This window comes from Enhydra lutris, unplaced genomic scaffold (genome assembly GCF_002288905.1).
Source record: "Enhydra lutris kenyoni isolate GAN:26980312 unplaced genomic scaffold, ASM228890v2 scaffoldscaffold43, whole genome shotgun sequence".
Classification (NCBI taxonomy): domain Eukaryota; kingdom Metazoa; phylum Chordata; class Mammalia; order Carnivora; family Mustelidae; genus Enhydra; species Enhydra lutris.
The window spans coordinates 3,334,506-3,356,639 of NW_019154127.1; the positions used below are offsets into that span (position 1 = coordinate 3,334,506).

Sequence of the window (22,134 nt, forward strand, 5' to 3'; positions counted from 1 at the left end):
ATTTCATTTACCTGCATCTGTTAATTTTTCTACAGCAGAAGTACATTTCTTGAGTACTTTGCAACAGGCCGAAAGTTCTGTCACTCCCCAAATTCATGTTGAAATCATTTTTTTTTTTTTTAAAGTAGGCTCATGCCCAGCATGGAGCCCAGTATGGTACTTGAACTCAAGACCTTGTGATCAAAACCTGAGCTGAAACCAAGACTCGGGCCCTTAACCAACTGAGCCACCCCCAGGCACCCCTAAAACACCCCTTTTAAAGTGTTAAGATGATTTCATCAGGAAAGCTCATCTGGTTAAAGAACAAACATGCACGCTTTCACCCGAGGTAAGTATATTTAATATTATAAAAATATTTCAGTTTATTTTCAGTTTATTTTCTCCTATCATTAGCTTGCTATGTATGGTAAACTCAGTTTACCTTTCTGAGGGTAATAATAAACATATTTCATAATCTTAGTGATGTCTGCCGTTAGTGAATTTCATTGGGAAAACAGGACAAATCATAAACCACATTGTTTTCATATGTATTGTGTTGGGATTTTTTTTCTTCCCAGAAATGTTACGTATTTCTGTTCAAACATAAATCATAATTACTATACTCTTTACTGGACAAAGTCACCGAACTGCTGACCGAGGCCACCCTAAACTGTGCTCCCTCGGATCCCACCTCAATGTCCTTTTTGTTCACTTCCGTTTGACTCCCTGTCCCCTATCCCCAAACCGCCGCTGTCCAAAGCCCTCAGACGTTTCTCGGCTCCCCTATTCTGCTCCCACCAGCTGATCTCATCAGATGACCAGGACTCTCTATCTCTGGGGCCTGGTGAGTTTGCATCTCCACGGGCTGGGGGGATCTGCGTTTCCAAGGACTTCTAATCACGCAGCACACAAAGTAGGGTGATGTGTGCTGGCTTACCTCGGATGGTTTACGTCTGTCATCCCGGCTTCATTGTGAAATCTCCCCCTGTCCCTCTCTAATGCGCCCTGGTTTGGACAATACATCGTACAGTCTCACCAACGATGGGAAAAACGGTACAAGACAGGAGCTGCTCTGGTTGGGGGCCATCGCCAGCCCTTTCTCCGTGTCTTGGCTCCCCCACTCTTCCTTCCCCCCAAGTAGGGACAAAAATTATTTCTTTTTCCTGCCTCCGTTACTTCCTCGCTGTTGGAAGGTCATCTAGGGATTCTCAGACCAGTGGTCTGGTATATTTTTAAATCTGTTCTCGGCGGCTCACCCCTGAAACAGTTCAATTCAAATTCAAGTCCTCCTTCCAGAACTGGAGCAAATAAATGTGAGTCAGCCTTCTCCTTCCAGAGGAAAATCAAAAACAGGACTGGAACCAGAGTCCAAGTCCATGGATTGTCTGGCCCCGCGCTGGTTCTCTCCAGAGCCACGTAAGGGTACACTCTGGAAGGCTCCCCTCCAGCCTGGGGAGAGAGACGGCAGGGGTTGCCTTGGAAACTGCGGGGTTTTCTGCTGGGCCTGCTCTGTGGCTGATATCCAGCCCTGATTAATTTTGGTTCTGGTTGGTTCTGGCTTGGCAAAGGGGATCCAGTGATGGGGGTCGGAGGGGAGACAGGAGAACAGGCACAAGGAAAAGGACTCCAGCAGGGCATACGTCTTTTCCCTGCAAAGCAACGCAAGCAGTGACAAAAGGAATCACTTGTGTATTTTAAAGATTAATATTCTTGGAGCACCTAGGGGGCTCAGTTGGTTGAGGGTCTGACTCTTGGTCTCGGCTCAGGTCTTGATCTCAGGGCCGTGAGCTCAAGCCCTGCGTTGAGCTCCACGTTGGGCATGGAGCCTGATTTTAAAAAAAAAAAAAAAAAAAAGATGAATCTTCTTAATGAAACGGTGGTGACCAGAGATGCTGCTGTTAAATGAAGTGTTCACGTGCCATGTGTTAATTCTATTCAGAATTCTACGAGCTGATTCAAGAATATCTTCAGGATGCGCCACCTGCCAGCCACCTACATCGGACTAAGCCGCAGCCTCAGCAAAGGTGGGCAGCGCTTCCATCGTGGTCTTGGTTCTCCAAAAGGGGGAGTCATGGCCAATGTCTGTCTGATTCCGGATGCTTAGTGTGCACCATCAGGCATGGACCCCGTTTGCCTTTTCAAGTTGATGCTTAATTAGAACAACAAAACAGTTCTGATTGCTTTTACTAGATCAATGAAAGCAAGAACCTTACCAATCATTCTAGTCCAGCCTCTTCATTAGATGGGTAGGGAAACCAAGGCTAGGAGACGGGAAGCCAGGACAAGACTCGCTCTGATAGTTGGAGGCCCAGCAGGACCCAGACCTCCAGGCCCCAGGCTGCCCAGTCTGGGGTGCGCTCGCGGACCCCTTTGCTACCTTCTGTGGGGTAAAATAATTGAATGCTCGAGTGTATACACACACATGCCTAAAAACGCCCGTTTCAGGTCTGACTTCCAATGGGATTTCCGAATTTAGTGTAAGGTCTTGCAAAATGTATGAATCTGAATGAAATGCTTTGGATGCCTCATCCCATAAAAAGATAATAGCATCCGTTCTTGTTTCTGGAGCAACGGATGGCATTAATACAGGCTGAGATTCCTGGGAAGTCCTGTGAGTCAGATCAGCCCAGTGACCAGAAGCGTGCTTTTTCAGGAAGGCCGACTCCTCTCACTTGACAATTCCAAAAGGCTCTGGGAAACACCCCATTTAAAAAACATCGGGGGAGGGGGTTTAGTAATGAACCTGAGTCATGGAAACTCCGGAAGTGACTGTAAGAGAAAACATAATTAACTTCTCAGTGTAAAACTTCAGTCTCCTGGGGAAAATGCTCCTGTGAGTGTAGGTGTGGACAATTTCAGGAATGAATACTGAGTAACCGAAGCTGGTGGCAATCTGGTGAGGGTTCACGGGGGTGGGGTGGGGGGGCCTTGAATGTGATTTTAATTAAGGGGCTCCGTTAGGAAAGGGATTAAACTCCAGGTCGAGATGAGGGAACCCACCTGGGGAAGGGACCTCCTGCAGCCACTCAGCCCCCGCGGGCCTGCGGGCCAGACACGAGGAGTATTTATTTGGTGAAATGCGGCCCCTTGTGGTCAGATTAGGGGAAAATCCAACTCCAACAGGACAGTCCTAGGAACCTACTTCAATAGGGTGTCAGGAGGCCCAGCGAAAACAGCTATGGGGTTCAGAGAACTTAATAATCGTGACAAAACACCACTAATGAGGTGTTTTATTCACTCTAAACCAGCGCATCTCCCATCCCAGCGTGCGCGGGGGTCTCCCGGGGCCGGGGGGGTGGTGGCGGTATCTTGCTGAACTTGGGTTCTGGGGCCCAGCAGACTAATGAGCTCCCAGCAATGCCCCCGCTGTGAGTCTCCAGGGGCTGTAGAGAAGGCCCCTGCCCTCGGGTGGGCCAGGCCCGCACCATCGGACTCCGCTGCAGGGACCACAGGCCCCCGGAGAGCATCCCCCGGGGGTCCCAACTCCCGGCCGCCCCAGACACCAACACCCCAGGACAACCACTTTTCTTTTGCCTCTGCAACCTCAAGGGCCTGTCTACCCCAGTTCCTTGGTTATCCTCCCCCAACTGCAGCCCCCAGAAAAGGGTGTCCTGAGGCAAAGCCCACTCCTCGGCACCCTCCTATCTTATCAGAGAAAGCTGCTCTTTCAGGGTGCCCTAGGACCGTGCCTGTTGGATGTTCACGGGTTTAAAAGCCAAGGTTTCCTTTCCGGGCTTTCCCGATCTCCGAACATCCCCGGCAGGATGTTTCCAGTGCCACCGATGCCCAAGTCTTCTCTCGGGAGCCGCACGTTTGAAGGCGGCTTGCGATACGAGCGGGACTCCCCACCCGCAGAGCTTGCACCCCGGGGCGGGGTGTGGGGGGGGGGCACCGCGAGTCCCACGTCTTGTTTCAGGAGCGGGGCGGTCTTCGCACAGACTCGGTTCCCGGAATTCATTGTATTAGGTTAGGGAGAAAATGTTTGATACAAAGTATTTTTAACTTTGATGTGGGAGGAGAAAGGGAATAGGTAAGGCAGGAGAATGATCACAGGTGGGTAATTACACATGTAAATGAGTTCAATTTGCTAATTTCCCCTTGAATTTCTATTTACATGGTTAAGGGGGAGTTCAACCCCACACCAGCACTGCATTTGGGGATAGTTTCTTTTTATTCTTTTTTCTTTTTTTTAGAGATTTTATTTATTTGAGAGGGAGAGAGCGAGAGCACAAGCAGGGGGAGGGGCAGAGGGAGAGGGAGAAGCAAACTCCCCACTGAGTACAGAGCATAGGCTGGATCCCAGGATCCCTGGATCAGGGCCCCAGTGGAAGGCACATGCTTAATGGACTGAGCCACCCAGGCGCCCAGTTTCTTTTTATTCTCATACGACACTTCTGAAATACTGAAAGCAATTTAGAATGCTTTGGCATAAACATTTTTCTCAGCTTAGTTGTTTTGTTTTTTTCTTTTCAGATTTTTTCAACTTACCATCACAACTGTACAAAGTAGACAGGGGATGAAAATTCTCTCTACATTTAACAGGTAAATATTAATTACCTCCAGCATACAAGACCTGACAATGTGCTGGGCCTCTGGGAAAAAAAAAAAAAAGTTAGTCTTGCAGGAAAGTTTCCCACATAACTCTAGTTGAAATCAAAGGAGGCAAGAAAACATCCTTAAGTAATTTAGGAATGATGAAGTGGGAGAAATTACTTCTGAAAGAAATCAACAAGGGCTTCCTGGAGGAAGTAACATCCCAGCAGGACCTTGAAGGACAAGTAAAAACTCTGTGTGTGTGTGTGTGTGTGTGTGTGTGTGTGTGTGTGTGTGTGTTAAGATTTTATTTATCTGAGAGAGAGAGAGAGAGCATTAGCAGGGGGGCAGAGAGAGGCGGAGGGAGAAGCAGACTCCCTGCTGAGCAGGGAGCAGGGAGCAGGGAGCTGGACACGGGATCCAGAACCTGGGTTCTTGATCCCAGAACCTCAAGATCATGACCTGAGCCGAAGTCAGATGCCTAACCAACGGAGCCGTCCAGGCAACCCAAAACTGTATATATTGTTTTCAGTGGCATATGTGAGACACAAGAGTGTTCTGACTGGCAAAAGCTCAGAGTCCCAGGTAAGAAAAATGGGAGATAGAGCCTGGAAGCCATCGGAGGCTTAGATGCCCATAAAGCTGGAGTGTGAGAGCACCCTGGTGTTTGGGTTTGACAAAAACTTGTAGACATGCACAGAAGCAAAGTCATAACGAAGTCTCCATACCCCGTCAAAGATGAGCTGTAGTGGTCAGCGACGTTGGCCACATGACCCCCCTTGCTGTGTGGCAACTTCTCTGGCCTATGGCACAGCAGGTGCCCAGCCTCATGGCATATCAACCTTGTTTTATCCCACGCTAAAAAATACGGACAACTGAAAAGGGAATTCTAAAGGCTAGGGTGATTTTTTTTTTTTTTTAAGATTTTATTTGTTCATTTGAGAGAGACAGAGAGAGCACAGCAGGGGGAGAGGCAGAGGGAGAGGGAAGCATACTCCCCACTGAGCTGGGGGCCTGCCAAGGGGCTCAATCCCGGGGCCTGGAGATCCTGACCTGAGCCCAAGGCAGACCCTTAACCACCCGAACCACCCAGGCACCCCAAGGTGGGGGTATTTTACATTGTTGTAAGTTTTGGGGATTTCAGACCAACAGGAACACTTGGTGGGAACATTGACTGGTAGCCCTCAAGAGAGGGGTTTCAGCAAAATGTTTCCCGTGGGCGACCAAAAGGCTTGTCGCGAGCCTGCACGGTTAGGGGTAGGACGGCGGTTCCGAGAGCTGGCTGGGCCGCAGGGAGGCCGCTCGCCGCCAGACAGACACCGGAGCGGAGTCCGCAGGCTGGACAGCTGGAGGCGTGAGGAAGCGGGTGGGTGATGCAGCGATAGGCACCCCACTGGGTGCTCAGAGCGGCTGCCGAGCAGCTGCGTCCCTTCCGGCAGAGGCCACAGGACTGTGGGGATGACCATCTGACAGAAAGACGATGAAGGGACGGACAAATGTAAAATCTGATGTCGGGGGCAGAGGGGTAAGTGCAATAAAGCAGAGAAATGACACAAAGGAGGTGGTGGGAGGGAGATCGGAGCCAGGAGACAGCGGGAGAGGGAGACCTTGCCCCAGGGCAGCCGGGGAATCTGAGGGTAGAGACAAAGAATGTGCAGGGACTTCAACGCACAAGGGTTCAGTTAGCTTCATTTTATAGAAAAGGGAGACGTTCCTGACTTCTAAGGCCTTTAAGGGCTAACCACTCTGGGAAGTGATTCACCTCCCCTTCGGTATTTCACTGCTAAGAGCCAAGGAGGCTCTAGCTGCAGCTTGGGCCACAGCGAGGAGGCAGCAGCGCACTGCCAAGCCCTGGGAATTCGGGCTGGAACTTAACTTCTCTGAGCCTCAGTTTCCGCACCTGTAAAATGGGAGGGAGGATTCCTATGAAAGAGGCTTTTGTGAGAAGCAGGTGAGCTCCCAGCTCCCAGCACAATGCTTGGTATGTAGGAAACAATCCTTTGCGTGCTGGATTGGAGCAGAAGTCATCCCCTGACCCCCTGGGGAAGCAGCGAGGGGGAAAAGCAACTGTCTGTCCCCTTCAGGGAAGATCCTCTGCAGGTTTCAGAACATTTCTCTTCAAAATGGTGACCTTCTCTTACATTTGGTTTGAGAATTGTTACTCAACCAAACATGCGCCCAATTGTTCCAGAATTCCTGTTGCTCTGGGGAAGCCTCCAGGATTCTAAGCCCACAGCTCCTGGTAAGTGGGAGTGGGAGTCCCACGGCGGTCAGCGGGAGACTCGTGAATGTGACAACGTGTGTGGGGGAGAGAACTCAAGCTTGCGAAGTCAGCTCAGGGATTCTCACTGCCTCCCTTAGAACTCTCTCATTTCCTTTTTCAGCTCCCATGAGCTAAGAGGCTGAAAGGGCCCTTGAGGGCAACTTGTCCCTCTCTGCCTTAAAGTCCGATGGAGGATATCTGAAACCATGGTGGTAATTGTTAAGGGGGGAAAAAGTTAGGCTTAATTTAATTTTGTCCAGCTAGCAGAAGTCGATTGGAGCTAACTTAAAATGAGGCCAGTTCTAGTTCAAATCACAGGTGGGCCGTCACTCCTCCGACCCCTCCCTTCCCGTTGCCTCTAATTATCACAAGAATTTAGACAAGTGTACACATTCTGAAGAGACTACAATTACATAGATTGACCTTGACTGCCTGCCGCTGTGATCACCTGCCTAGATAAACCCCTGCCAGATAGATGAAACTCAGCTCTTATTAAACAAAATTAATGATCAGTACCCAAACCAGTTTGGGTTAGATCAAAGAGTAAATGATCTTCCCTCAGTTCAAAGCAATTGCAAATGCGCTGTCTGCTGCTTCACAGGCGTGCAACCGCCCACCTATTTATTCAGGAAGAACAAAAAGCGATATACAGATATATATACATAACATTGACTATTTATACAAAATTTTAAGTCATTAGCTTTCAGGTACCTCTGCTTTTTCTCCAGTCGGTGAAGAATGTGGCTGTAATCATTAAAGTCTTAAGATATAGTGTTTCATTTTAGATTTATTAAATGAAAAGACATTAGGATGGAATCTTCTGGGTGACAAAAGAATTCATTTTCCTTCCCTTAAACTTTAAGACAAACAGTATGGAGAGAGATTCAAAATACACAGTAATGTCCTGGGAAGCCAGCTGGTGGTGGTGTGAAGGGGCATTTTGGGTTCTTTAGCACATGCTCATTTTTCTGGTATAAACACTCCCAGCCACGGCCAACACGAAGCTACCAACAGTTTAACAACCAACTCACAAAATTCCTGACAATTTAACAGCTGGCTCTCAGATCCTGCACGCCCTGGAGCCAGACGGAGGTAACTGGTTTAAGATTTCGCTCACACCTTCCCTCTTATTCGACAAGTAAACTCAGTTGTTAAGCCACTGAAAGTGTGAATTTCATACCATATGATTGCACTTGAACAGGTTTTAAAATGTTTCCTTAAAAATAGGTGTTCACTAAAAATCAGGTATTTAATAATGCAGAAACATAGTTACGAAGTAGTTTAAGTGAAAACAGTATGTTTGGTATGGTATAAAAATGACTATAAAAACATACCCGAAAAGTGAATCATTAATTTTTTTAGTTGTGAGATTATGTGCTTTATTTTCTTCTTTGTGCCATTCTTCTATTTTTCAGAATTTCTGCAATGTTCATATGTTGTATTTGTAATTGGAGAAAGAAGTAAATGGTAATATATATATTTTTACTACAGTGTTTCAGATTTCTCCCTTTACACTACTAGAATCTTATGGGGATACTAGGTAGGAAGGAATCAGATCAACTCTATTCTAAACGAGGCTATAAATCACTGTCATTTCATTTTTGTGATGCTTTACTGTTTTCAAAGCACTCTCATAAGCATTACCTAATTGGATAATCTGTGATTCAGGGGAAGGTTATTATAGCCTCATTTTATAGACGAGGAAACAAAGGCTCAAAATGATTAAATAATTTGCTCAAGGTCACATGGTTGAAGAAAGCAGTCCGACTGGGGTCCTGACCTAGGATTTCTGCTACCTGTGAGACCATCCCTCAAACACAAGCTGAGGAAGTCTCGCTCACAGCTTCTTTGTTCAAGAATTTCCCACTAAATGCGTAGACCCAATTCTGCAAGGAGGCCTTCTCCCGATGCTGCCCATTTTACATGTCCAGAGCTTGACTAGAACCATCCAGACAGGACGCATTCCATCCCGGCGCAGGTGCTACACAGAGCAGTGACCGCAGTGGGCCCTCTAGCTTGGAAATTTACAAACACGATGAGAGCATTTGCTGAGGACAGAACCCACACTCGGATGAAACTATAATGTTCTATGCAGACGTGGTTAGAAGAATCTAGAAAGACCATGTAATAGGTCCTGGTATTAGCTTCCAGAGCTTCTCCCTAAAGAACAGGGGAGTGCCCCTTTACGGGGATGGCTGACAGGACAATTTCTGGGTAGATCTGCCTGAAGACTCTTTGAGTCTCTTGCAACTTGGGCGGGAATGTCCGTGTCTTGCTTCAGCACCGCGTTCCTGCCCACAAGCCGTGCTTCATCAGAACTTGGCAAGCAGCAACGAGAACACACTGTTTTTCAGTTACAAGGAACAGAAACAAGAACCCATTGCCTCAAGTCTTGTCGGTGACAGGACGTGGATACACAGGATGTGTTTTACGGTAGCGTTCTGAGACCTCAGGCAAAAGCCAGGAAAGCCAGGCTTCCCAGCCTTCGGGAAAACAGGAGAGGCTGGCCCAGAATGGGGTGGGGGGGAGCCCCTCCTCCTGCAGGTGTCACAGAGCCGCACGCAGGGAGGACAAAGTATTCCCACCCGGAGGCCTCGAGGTGAGCGGTCCGGGAACCTGAGCAGCTCTCTGGCAGGGGCGAGAACATCCCTCAGTGACATCACGGGCAGAGGCCGAAGATGCAGACTCCGCCGTATGAAATGCAACTGTCTCCTGGGGTCTCCTTCCGGGGGCTGCAGTGCAGAGCATGTGATACAAGCGTGTGAGCTTCCCATCTGCACCCAGGAGTGTTCCGTTAGCTTCCTCTGAAGGACAGCCTGACAGCAAAGGCAACTGTGGCTAATCCAAGTCCGCACCAGAGGCAGCCCAGAGCACCTGAGCTGGGCTCGTCTCCTGATCCACAACAGACGCTCAGTCAGCACTTTGGATCTTAGAAATGATTTTTCACTGGTGAAATGAGTAGTTTTCAAGATGCGTGGCTGGACTAGAAATCCTGCCCCAGTAGGAGCAGAGTAAAGGAATTAGGGAGCCAAACCACCTGTCTTTGGAACAGCCCTGAACGTGACTGCTGGCCTGTTGCCGCCGCACAACAGGAAGTTAGAGGAGTTCCTGCTGTTACCGCACTCACCCATCTGCTCCAAATGAACTCGCGTGCAAGCTGCCCTGAAGCACCGGAGGGCACAGACACTGGGGACTGCCTCGAGCTGACCGAGGCAAGACGACTGTGCTGTTGCCAGCAGGGACAAGTATGTGCTGTCTCGCCACCACGTTCTACCTGGTCGCAAGTCTGCGTGAGAGGAGACCAAGGGGACTCACTAATCTCTAATTACCAGGCATTACTGCCAGTCTATCAAAAATAATAACTGTAAATGAGTCAGTCAGTCCTTTTGTTGGGACACCTTTACGTATTCTCAGAAATAAGTAGGGAACTCCTGAGCAGAAACTGAGTTGAGTTCCTCATACATACTGAGTACTAATGTTGTGCGGCCTCATCTGAACCCAAAACCAGAAAGGCGCCTGGAGAAATCTGGGGTTACCTGTACATGCCCGAGCAGGCTTTCATGGCGTCAGGATTTCTGAGTTCAGTTAAATACCGCAATTCAGTTTTAAAATACTTTGTTTTCATCTTTAGTCTCCTCCTGATTTTAAAGATAGCACAGGCTTACTCTAAGTCTCACATTACAGAATATTGAAAATTCCCCAGAACCCCGCCCTCAGAGAATGACTACTGGTCTCTTTGGCAAATACTATTCCAGATTTTGGGGGGCATATAGGAGTAAACAAACAGACCCAGAGGAATTCTACTACCATGAGACTTTATGCTGTTCGGCTCCTGTGCAAGTTTTCAAACAGTTCTGACAAGTGATTCAACTGACCGGTTTCTTCAGAGAACTTTATGCATCCATTTTCAGAGAGAGTCAGTCACACAGTGGGAGGAAAAACCCCTAAGAATTTTTTGCCATTCAATATTAAATATTTCCCAAAGTATTAAAGGTGAATGAAAATTTTTTTTAAAGGAAATGAATAATGAACTCAGTACAGAGAGAAGAGTTCAAAAGATCATGGCAGTTTCTTAATCAACACAAAAGCTACTAAATTCCAGTTTCAGCAAGTATCATAAAATGGCTTTAAAATTCAACTTCAGGAAATAACCATCTCTTTACCATTTATTATATTGTAAAGTAGTTCTACAATTCTTCTCACTTGATCAATACAAGAGAATATGCATACAGCCCTTTAGAACTCCTTCCATTCTAGGTGAAATCAAATGATAACCAGAATTGCTACATATGAAAGAAGTGTCCATCAGCAGGGAGTCCAGAGTGGGGGCACTTAGAAGATTTCAGCTTTTGCAACTGGTAAAGGACAATTTTGATTCAACCTCCCATAGCTTCGTTTGTAAGGCTTTCAAAACATCTTCCATCTATTGAATTAAAAAAATATTTTCAGATACACATAGATTATGATTAAGATCATACCTGATTAAAATACGTATCATTAACAAAATTTATGAAAAGTTATGCATTTATACACACACACACACACACGAATTTATAGTGGAATATTATACTGCCATAAGAAAGGCTGAGATCATGCCATTTGAGACAACACGGATGGACCTACAGGCGATCAGGCTAAGTGAAATAAGTCAGGCTGAAAAAGACAAATATTATTGATTCCACTCATAAATGGAATCTAAAAATATGAATAAACAAACAAAGGGCAGAATTAGACTTATAAGTACAGAGAATAAACTGACGGTTGCCAGAGGGGAGGGAGAGGAGGGGGTGTTGGGCAAAATGGGTCAAGGCCTCCAGTTATGGAACGAGTAAGCCAAGGGAGTAAAGGAGTATAAGGAATACAGTCAATGATATTGTAATAGTGAGGTAATAGGACAGACAGTAGCTATACTTGTGGTGAACAAAGCATAATGTATCAACTTGTCAAAACACTTAAGTTGTACACCTGAAACTAATGTAATATTGTGTGCCAACTATACTCAAATTTTATAAAAATAAAAGAAAAATAAGTTAACGACAAAAAAAAGGTATGCATTACACGTGAAAGTGTTTAGAGGCATACTCTGAATTTTATGTAAATAAGGCATCGTTCTCAGCCTCTAACCTAGAGCTTCTATCCACTCCTCGGTACCTTGCCTATCTGCCATGGGACGACATCAACATTCAAAAACACTTGCAGGTTGTTTAGAACAGGAGAACTGAATCAAATGAAATATAGTTTACTAGTTTCTGGATCTATATGGTTTTGATTGAGACATGAAACGTCTTATAATTTTTTTTATAAAGCTTTAGCATAAGTTTGGCTAACCCCCAAAGTCAACTTTATGAACGCCTAAAATAAAACAGGCGCTCTCTTACCAGGAAAGTACTAAGACCAAACCAGACGCCATTCCGAGGGCTGTCTGTGCAGGAGCGCTTGCGCACTAATAGGAAGTTGTTCATACAAAGATAGAAAAAGTACAGAACAGAATTACCTGCTTTAGAGACTTTTCTATTTCAACTCTGCTTTCGAGATTAAAAAGTTCTTTATCTTCTGACACAATTTGCTTTTCCGAGGACCCTAAAATATAACTGTGGTATAGCACAGTACAAAGTTAAAATATGAAAAAGAGGCAAATATGAAATTCATGTTAGTTAATAACATTAACTCTTACACTATGTATTTGTACCAAATGAACATAAAATCACGTTTTTGTTACTACTAACTTACACAGGAAGTTGTACCACCTAAAATCAAGTTTTTCTCCAAAATACCCTGGTCCAGGCATTGCTTTATATTATCCAAAATTCTAAGTATTTCATTCCTTGAACAAACTTGGTCTTTAGTTAACCAAGTAGCAAAACATTAACATAGTTCAAAATTCTTTTTTAAAAAGATTTTATTTATTTATTTGACAGAGAGATCACAAGTAGGCAGAGAGGCAGGCAGGGAGAGCAGAGAGCCCAATGCGGGGCTCAATCCTGGGACCCCGGGACCTGGGATCATGACCTGAGCCGAAGGCAGAGGCTTTAACCCACTGAGCCACCCAGGCGCCCATCATAGTTCAAAATTCTATAATTAAAAAGTTTTAAAAGATTCTGAAGAAGCCACTGCTTTTTTGCTTTCTATAAGTTTTTGGGAACATGGGTACTTTCAAATTTGACTTTTAGTAAATAATATATGGAGTCAATTCTTGGTGACTTGGATTTGCCAACTTCAACAGATATCCAAGTTATGTTTCACTCAGCTCTCTCAGGTTAGGAGATGCCGTGGTGTAGAAAATATGAGACAAGAGAAGTGTTGGCCTGGAAACAAAGAAAACAGTCCCTGGGTTGGTAACCCAATAAGTCTAAACAGGAAACAAGAAGGTGCTAATATTTCTCCAAAGAAAGTTGATGAATGTGCGTTTCTTCCAAAGTCTTTCCTCACACGCAGCTACTTCAGCAGGTCACTTCTTTCGTCAAATAAGACCAAGCCTCCCTTGGAAGCCTTAGTGATTATATTTCTGAAAAATGGCATGGGAGGTAAAAAGGCAGAAGGCAATTAACATCCTGTTTAGGAAAGAAGAATGCCATGAGGTGGGAAAGGAAGTGGCGTGCAGTAATTTACAGAACTGTAAACAGAGGCGCCCAGCTGGCTCAGTCCGCAGAGCACGTGACTCTCGATCCTGGGGTCATTGGTTTGAGCCGAAACTGGGTGTAGAAATTACTTAAAAATAAAGTCTTTTAAAAAAACCCCAAAAGTGTAAATAAACACTTCTAAAACCAACCAGGTTCCTTGGCATTAAAATTCTTTTCATCTTGGGGTGCCCGGATGGCTCAGTCGTTAAGCATCTGCCTTCAGCTCAGGTCATGGTCCTGGGGTCCTGGGATTGAGCCCCGTATTGGGCTCCCTGCTCGGTGGGAAGCCTGCTTCTCCCACTCCCCCTACTTGTGTTCCCTCTCTCACTACGTCTCTCTGTCAAATAAATAAATTCTTTTCTTCTTAAACTATTCTTCTTTCCTGATGTATAAGGTTTTCAGGCATCTTTAAAGGCTTGAGGGTTACATCTTTTGCAGGATAAGTGAAAATACATTGGGGTCAAATAAGTGATTTAATTTTGTTTCCTATTTAAAAAGGTTCATGAATTAAAAGGCCACTAAGATGCCTGAAACTCTTGGGTACCTGGGTAGCTCAGTTAGTTATATGTCTGCCTTTGGCTCAGGTCATGATCCCAGGGTCCTGGGACTAAGCCCCATGTCAGGCTCAGTGGGGAGCTTGCTTCTCCCTCTTCCTCTGTCCCTACCCCTTGTTCATACATTCTTTCTCTCTCCAATATATAAAATCTTTTAAAAATAAATAAATAAAAATTAAAAATAAATAAATAAAAGCTATCTGAAAACTCTTTAACTGACATCTGTCATCAGCCTCCTATCTGCCTTGTTTCCAAATGTCTACTTTTTATAGAAATCTTAGAGAATGAAGGCACTTCCTTGCATGCCTCAGAAAAAAAACAGGTGATTCCTTACTAGATGCAAGAAAATAAATAAAATCTTTAAAAAAGATTGTATTGGACTTTGTATTTCTGCTTTTCCAGAAGACCAAAGGGACTTCTTCCTAACCAGTTTTGAAATTCCAAATCCTTCATATTCTAGATGGCTAAAAACTTGGGAGAGCGGGGTTGGAATAAAATGGACGACACATATTGATCTGCACAACTGCTTAAAAAATCCTCTTAAACTAAATCAATTTTTATGGAAAACTGAACCTATTTTTATTCTGAAAAAAACATTCTCACAGTGATTTCTCCTTACAACTTATAATGTCTGATTTTCCAATACCAAATACATCAGGTCAAAACAAACAAAAAATCACCAGCTCTACTGTCAGAAATTATTACTTGAAAATATATTTTAACCAAACAGTGTTGATTTAGTTCTGATGTTTTCATACCAATTTTTCTCCAAACAACTTTCCAAGAAATCAGTTACAAGGTATTCATTTATTCAGTATACTTACCTTTCAATGGCTTCCACACTGAGGCAAAACAAGTCTCTCTTGTAGTCTAGACTCTTGGGTGTGCACCTGTACACGTAGCCAAGCCTGAGTGAGCACCCCGTGCAGGAGAGGGCCTCCAGAATGCTGCACAGAGGAAGGACCATTGCTTCAGTCAGGGAAGGAGCAACTCATTATCACAAAAATCCCACTGTTAAAACCCATAAACGCTTAATATTTAAGTTGCTAAAATATGTTATTCCAACCCTACTAGGTCACATGTTATGTATAAAGAAGGAAAAAAATAATAGTAAAATATTTATATTAAAAAATGTAGACAGTCACCTCCAGGCTACACTGCCTGCAGCACCTAGTGACAGGGGACATCAGAAAAGTGACAAGGGAGGATACTGATGTGGTGTTTTTCTAGAATGTAAATGCCTCCATCTGGTATTAAGAAAAATTATCTAAAAATTAAAAATAAGACAAGGATTCCACATGCCCTTTTATTGGCACACTGTCCAACAAGCCCACCAAGCCTCATGAACGCTCGGGGACAAGGAGGCAGATTTCTTCTGCGTTGATCCGGGAAACAAGTATCTTCAGTCTGTAGGCCGTGTGGTGTCTGCTACAATGACTCACCTCTACTATTACAGCACAGAAGCAGCCACAGATAATACATAGCTGAATCCACACCGCGTCTATGTTCCAATAAAAATATACTTCCAAAATAAGTGCCTGGCCCATGGGCCATACTCTGCCCTCCCGGAAGGTAACACTGGTTGCTCACTACTACTGATTAGGGCCCAGACTCTCCGAAGTTAGATGATAACTTATAGAAAGGAGATTAATAAGATTGATAATTTGTAAAATCAGAAATAATTTTAGTCTGGTAGAGACACAAATGTTCTCTGCTAGTAGAAAAGGTAACCTCAAAGGCTGAGGCTCTGTTGTCCTGCAGGACAGTAACTAGATTTGTTCCACAGAGAGACTCCTTCCCTAAACCAGCTCTGTGAGGCTCCGACTCCCCGAGCAATGAGTTAAATAAATCTCTGACATGTGCTCATCATGTTCCTGTTAGGGGTGCCTTTCTCTCTTTTTTTTTTTTTTTTTAAGATTTTATTTATTTATTTGGCAGAGAGATAGCAAAAGCAGGAAGGGCAGAGGGAGAGGGAGAAGCAGGCTCCCCGCTGAGCAGAGAGCACGATGCGGGACTCGATCCCAGAATCCTGGGATCGTGACTGCCTTTCTCTTTTTAATTACACTTTGACCTAACACTCTTCTATCCACTACAGATATGTTGTACACAGACAACTCACAAATATTTTACTTGATGATCCAAGTTCTCCACATAATTGTTCCTTCATTCTAGTTATTTCTCATCTCAGGCTCTGCATATTTGAATATCATCTCCCCCACAATGTCAATTCATGTCTTCTGAAAATCTTAGAATCCAGTCACCCAAATGCCCTGTCAAGTTGACCTATCCAAATTTGCCAATGTTTAATATCTATAATAAATCACAGTCCCAACACATAGCAAACTGATAACTGAAGATTTAAATCTAGGGATCATAATATAATATACATCACAAAAGATAGCTATTATTTCAAAACTCCTATTGGTATTAGCCATTTGTAATAACTACAGAGCTATTCCTGTTATCAAAAAGTGGAGCCAACCAAGACTCAAACAACATATTAGAGACTGCATTATTGTTTACCTAAAGATACTGAGAGACTTTAACTACTGCAGCTACATATGGAACAAAGAACAAAATGCCCAATAAATGATAAGTCCCTACTGGTGATATAATTAGCTAGATAATATGCCACTGATCATATATTAAGCTTCTATATGTTTTTATATTTTTAAAAATATTATATATTTTTTAATAGTTCAAATTTATATTTATTTTTTATTTTATATTTCTTAGTAAAGCCCTGGAGGGAACCCTATCCATACTACCAAGAATGAACAGGAAGATGTCCATACTACATCTCGAACTTCGTCATCTCTGTGTGGCTGCCATACACAATTACCAAGATTGTGAACAAACATATAATGCAGGTGTAATCACCAAAAAGGATACTTAAATAAACCTAAAATACAAAACACACTCATCAACAGATAACAGTGTCTTATCCCAGATTACCCAAATCAAAAAACAGCACTGAGGAACACACATGCAAACCCGTTCACACCTCCAGAGTGACCTTGAGGAACAATGGAGAGAGCAGCACAGTTACTGCAACGTCCTTCTGCTCTCCCCACTGGCCAGGATTTGGCCAGAACTCAGCCTTAACACTGAACAATACTGAGAAAGCAGTGCCAGAAATCTTAGGGTGATTTTTCAAAGAAAATGAGTTTTCGAAGAAAAGAGTGAGCATGTAAGAACCTTAATGAATGACAGAAAGAACCCAGGAAACGGCGCTGCTAACCTCACAACACGTTTCTAAAACCCCCGAATGCCCTTGTTGGCCAGATGCGGAATGGCTCAGGTGGCTATCCGGTCAGACAGGCCCATCAAAAACTTACGAGCATCCCAAGGCAATATGGTAGGTTATTTCCCCAAGTGCAGAATATGGGACCCTAGTGAATGTCTTGAATTTAAATTTATGTGGCAAAAGTGATGGGTTCGGGTGACACAAGTAAACAGGACTAAATAACAATGGCTCACAGCATAGGAGTCAATTCCCCTTTTCAGTTCCCTATCAATCCCGATTATAAAAAGAAAGTCTCAGTCCAGGGGTAGGAAATCTTTAACAAGAATCTCACAGCTGCAGATCTCTTAACAGTGAGAATCCAGACCTCAGGCTCAGAACCAGTCAGGTGATAGCATCTTTGCTAGAGTTTAATAACAATTTGTTTCCACTGTGGTTAATTTCTAGTTCAAGCAAATGATATGGCAGTAATATATCAGATTCCTTTTGAAATAAATTTAAATGAAAATCTGGAGTCAATGTAATGAAAGATATTAAGTACATGATAGCAAAGCTAGTATGTGGATATGGCAAAAATGGTGAAAGTGGCATCAAAATAACTAAAATTGGAAGGAAAGAAGAAAGAACACTTTCCAAGAAGGAAGGAGAGACAGGCACCTGGTGGCTCAGTTGCTTAAGCAACTGCCTTCGGCTCAGGTCATGATCCTGGAGTCCTGGGATCCAGTCCCACATCGGGCTCCCAACTCCGCAGGGAGTCTGCTTCTCCCTCTGACCTTCTCCCCTCTTGTGTGCTCACTCTCTCTCTCTCAAATAAATAAATAAAATCTTTAAAAAAAAACAAAAAAAGAAGGAAGGAGAGACACGGGCACCATCCTAGCTCTACTAAACAGTCCTATGGTTTAAGCAAACTTCTAATCTCGCCAGGTCTTTCTTTATCTACAGAATGAGAAACGATCTAAGGCTGGTTTTCCAGACTGAGGTCCCCTGCGTCCCCGCAGCACCGTTTCCGTCACATCCACATACTACCTGTACTGTTATTAATTTAATTCTCCTTAAAGAGGGTAACTTTTTAAGTTGAAATACACTTTATTTGAATAGGACCCTCCGGCACTACTTTAAAATGAAAAATGAGTATTTTTAAATACACACTAAAACAAATACATGATTATTAATTTCTGTGTAGTTGTTTGTATGCCACCTAAAGTTACTTAAGACAGATCAATTAAGACACACTTTGGGCAACAATTATACAGGCAGAGCCTTCCATTCAGTTTACTGAGAATGCGGCTTATAGCAGTGGGTGGCAGGTACGCCAAGATGGTGATCCCTTCGACCCCTGGAGCTGTAGCACAGGCCCCGGACTGCTGGAGGCCCCGTGCTGGTTGCTTCTGGCCTCGTGCAGCCTTGTCTGTTTACCTCAACAGGCCACATGTCCACGCGTGTGAGTGTGATGCCAGCATTTTCTATGGGTAACATAACATTAAAAAAAAGTAGGTAGCATTGGTCTAAGGCACCCTTTGGCTGGGATTTTATGATACAGATAATTTCTTTTTCTACTTTTATTTTCAACTTGCTTTAGCACTAAGCCCAAAGACCCAGAAGAGAGTGTCAGAATGTGACTTTGGAAATTCAGAAACTCTTTCATCGCAATATCTAAAAATGACCACCATCACTCAAAAATTCTTACATTAAAATGACTGATTCTGTATTGATCACCATGAAGAAAGTTATATCCCAACAACTCTTACTGGTAATGACCTTATTAAAGATTTTTAGTTGAAAAATAAACATCTTCTCTAATACATATATTCACACAGATAATAGCCTTACTCACCAACCATTTTCATTTTTACGTTTGGATAGTATCTGTTCCTTATCCACAGCAACATTACAGGAAACACCTACAGCAAAGTAACATAACATATTAATGTGGTTTGCTATAATACACCTGCAGATATTTAAAGAAACTCTAACTCAATTTTTACTTTAGCACTCAGAGAACCAGAAAAAATAAGAGCCCAGAGTCACATATAAACAAAGGTGGTTCAAAACTAAATGTACAGAGGTCTTCTGGAAAAAAGATGGCAGAATGAGAGTTACTTCTTTCTCTTCCCTGAAAACCACTGACATTAATAGAAGGAGTAAAATTAGCAGGGAAAATTCAACAGCCAATAAAACTTGAAACAATTAGAACCTCAATCACAGACTGCCAAGAATACCTGCAAGGTATAATAAAAGTGGGAAAACCCCCAGAAAGATGCTTAAAGCCCAAGTTTCAAATGCAGAGTTCTTAAGGACCTGGACAAAAATCTTTTAATTAGACCATGTCTTGGATAGGGTCACAGTTGACCCCAGAAGCAGGAAACATTTCCAGAGGATCCAGGTCCAGGATGCACTAAAGGAAGGGATATGGGATGGAGGGAAATGAAGAAGGGACATCACACCTAAAATGTCCACACTAACCTCAGGGCTCTTGCACTAGCTTCTCTCTGCCTGGAAAAAGCAAAGAGCATGACCCCAGAATTGTACAAGTAGTCAAGTTGCCATTCGTGTATAGAGAGAACAGAATGACATTTCCAACCATTCAAACTTGAAGTTTTCTTGGGGATTGGGGTGGGGGTGAAGAGTGTCTATTGATGATAATGAAATAAACAACTCAGAAATGAGAAAGCTATTAATAAGCTTCCTTGTATTAATAAGAGTCCTGGAGTTAAAAAAACAAATTCATACAAGAAGGTATATTAAGGTTCAACAACCACGCTATGGCTACAGAACAGAATAAGTGTGATAAACCTTGACAAACTAAAAATAATCAAACTAACTCAAACCGAGGCAGGAGGGAATAGAAATTAACCAAAGAATTCATTTCTTTATCTTTCACAGCAGCAGTGATGAAGAGGGGGAGTAAATCGAATTATCTAAAGCTGATTAAGTTGTTAAAATTTAAAAACTGATACAAAGTAAATGTGTTTTTATATATATTAAAAAAAGGGGAGGAAAGCATGTGGCAAATGATAGAAGAGAGACTGTAAAAACAGAAAGTACAAATAAAATGAAAGGTTAAACACCAAATGTATTATTTCTTGCCTACTAAGAAAAAGAGATTCTCCTACAATATCAAAAATCTCAACCCAAGTACACACTGTTCTAATGGCAGCAACTCTGGAAACAATCTAGACCTCCAACAACAGACACAGATTGGGAGGATTAATGGTATCTCCGTGGTGAATTTCTTCCAAATATTTATAGAATTCAGACATAAACCTGATTTGAAAACCACAAGTCCAAAAAGAATAGCCATTTTTACAGCCATTCAGAAAAATACATGTGAACCACTCCCCTAAGTAAATACTAGGAAATCAACAAAGCAGAGAAACACAGAGGTAACTGGCAGAGCCAGTATTAGAAGCTAGATTTCAAGCCACCTTCTTGACTTGTTTACAATTAACTCCTTCCTCTCCAGTTTTGAGGAGACTGTTAGTGTTTTTATTACAAGTTTCCTTAAAAAAAAAAAAAATTCTGATAGTAATGTGTTCTGACAACTCTAACACAACTAATAAGAAAAACCAATCCTGACATCCCCCTGCAGGAATCAGGTAGCTGAAAAGCTTCATTTCCTAAATAAACCATGAAAATATTATTTCCGAATTAACAGCTAGCTAATTTCTGTGGGGATTAATAGAGAGTGGCAACATCCCAAATGCTTAAGAGTTCAGGTCACTTTTTACTGTACAATGCTCACAAAGATGCCGACTGAATCGCTGCTCTTCTGGGCTGGCGGAATCCCAGAAAAGGACCCATCATTCGTGAGCCCAAGGTGCAGGGGTGACCCTCCTCCTCCCTTTTTCCTGGGACAGCTCACCTTCTAAGATTTTTTTGCTTTTAAAAACCCTGGACGGCGCCAAAACAGCCCCCTCCCCTTCTCCTCCCAGGCCGTCCAGGTGAGGCACAAGCTCTTCCCCACCTCCTCACCCCCACCCCCACTTCCCACCCAGGCGCGGCAACTGACAGCGCAGCAGGATGCAGTTGGTGTCCTCCTGGCTCGTCACCCAGCTCAGCGAGTCGCCCAGTGGCCGCCTGCAGCCGGAGCACAGAAACACCAGCGGCCTATCCTCCTCCTCGGCGGGTTCCGCAGCCTCCTCGCGCCGCGTCCCCTCTGCACAGGCCACCGACGCGTCTCCGCTCACGGAGTTCCACATGTTTGCCCACTTCTGCAGCAGCTGGTGACGGCTCGAGTCTTCCGAGAGCCGCCTGCCCAACAGAGAGGAGTCGCTCCACTTGCCCTTGTCACCGCCACACGTACAGCTTGTAGAAGAGCATCCCTTGCAACAACTGGAAGACCAAGCGGCCGCCATTCCTCCAAATAGCCCGCGTCGCGGAGCGCCACGGGAAATGCGCGCCTGCGCCTGCGCGGGGCGGGGCAAGGAGGCGGAGGCCAGAAGGGAGTGGGGCCTTAGGGGGCGGGGCCTGGGAGAGAAGAAATGGCGGGCAACCTGCTAGGGCGCATGCTCTTTGTCGGGCTGAGCAGCGCGGGTTCATCTCTGGGGCTGTGAGATTTTCCATCTTTAGGAAATTGAAGCTGCTGGAGATCCGGCGGCCAGTCTACGTGGGGAGCGGTATTGACCCCCTTTACTAGTTACTAAAGTGAATACGCCGCCTCACACACCACCCAGGGAAGAGGAGTTGGGGAACACATCTGCTTTCTACAGCTTCATTCCCCCTCCTCCAGGCTGCAGCCCCTCAAATTTCAGCGCGCCCGAGGGTCACAAGGAAGCTGGTGAAAACAGATTTCTCGGCCCTGTCCTCCCAAATCCAGCCAATGGGTCGGGTGGGCCACGACGCAGTAACCATGAAGCAAACTGCGGAGAGTCTGTTTGCTCTCCCGGACTCTGATTCTTCGTGGATTAAATGGGTCAGTACCGCACCGGGTTCTTTACGAGG

At 44.2% G+C, this 22,134-nt stretch overlaps 1 protein-coding gene across 1 annotated transcript; it reads right to left on the bottom strand.

Annotated features, from left to right (window-relative positions):
- Positions 1 to 9,367: 9,367 nt before the first annotated feature.
- LOC111155777 (MIS18 kinetochore protein A) lies at positions 9,368 to 21,548 on the bottom strand. Its single transcript, XM_022516175.1, has 5 exons — positions 21,203 to 21,548; positions 19,028 to 19,094; positions 14,774 to 14,896; positions 12,270 to 12,366; positions 9,368 to 11,198 (listed from the first exon to the last, which is right to left on the bottom strand). Exons 1-5 carry the CDS (start codon positions 21,546 to 21,548, stop codon positions 11,118 to 11,120), a joined length of 714 nt encoding a protein of 237 aa, XP_022371883.1. The 3' UTR covers positions 9,368 to 11,117.
- Between the last annotated feature and the right edge of the window lie 586 nt (positions 21,549 to 22,134).

What these genes read in the sequence shown, in the direction of transcription:
- LOC111155777 (XM_022516175.1), bottom strand. Translation starts at nt 21,548, where the DNA reads ATGGCGGCCGCTTGGTCTTCCAGTTGTTGCAAGGGATGCTCTTCTACA. An exon ending in CAACTGCATCCTGCTGCGCT is followed by an intron (nt 19,095 to 21,202) that starts GTCAGTTGCCGC and finishes ACTTTGCTGTAG; the next exon opens with GTGTTTCCTGTAATGTTGCT. An exon ending in AGTGTGGAAGCCATTGAAAG is followed by an intron (nt 12,367 to 14,773) that starts GTAAGTATACTG and finishes GCTATACCACAG; the next exon opens with TTATATTTTAGGGTCCTCGG.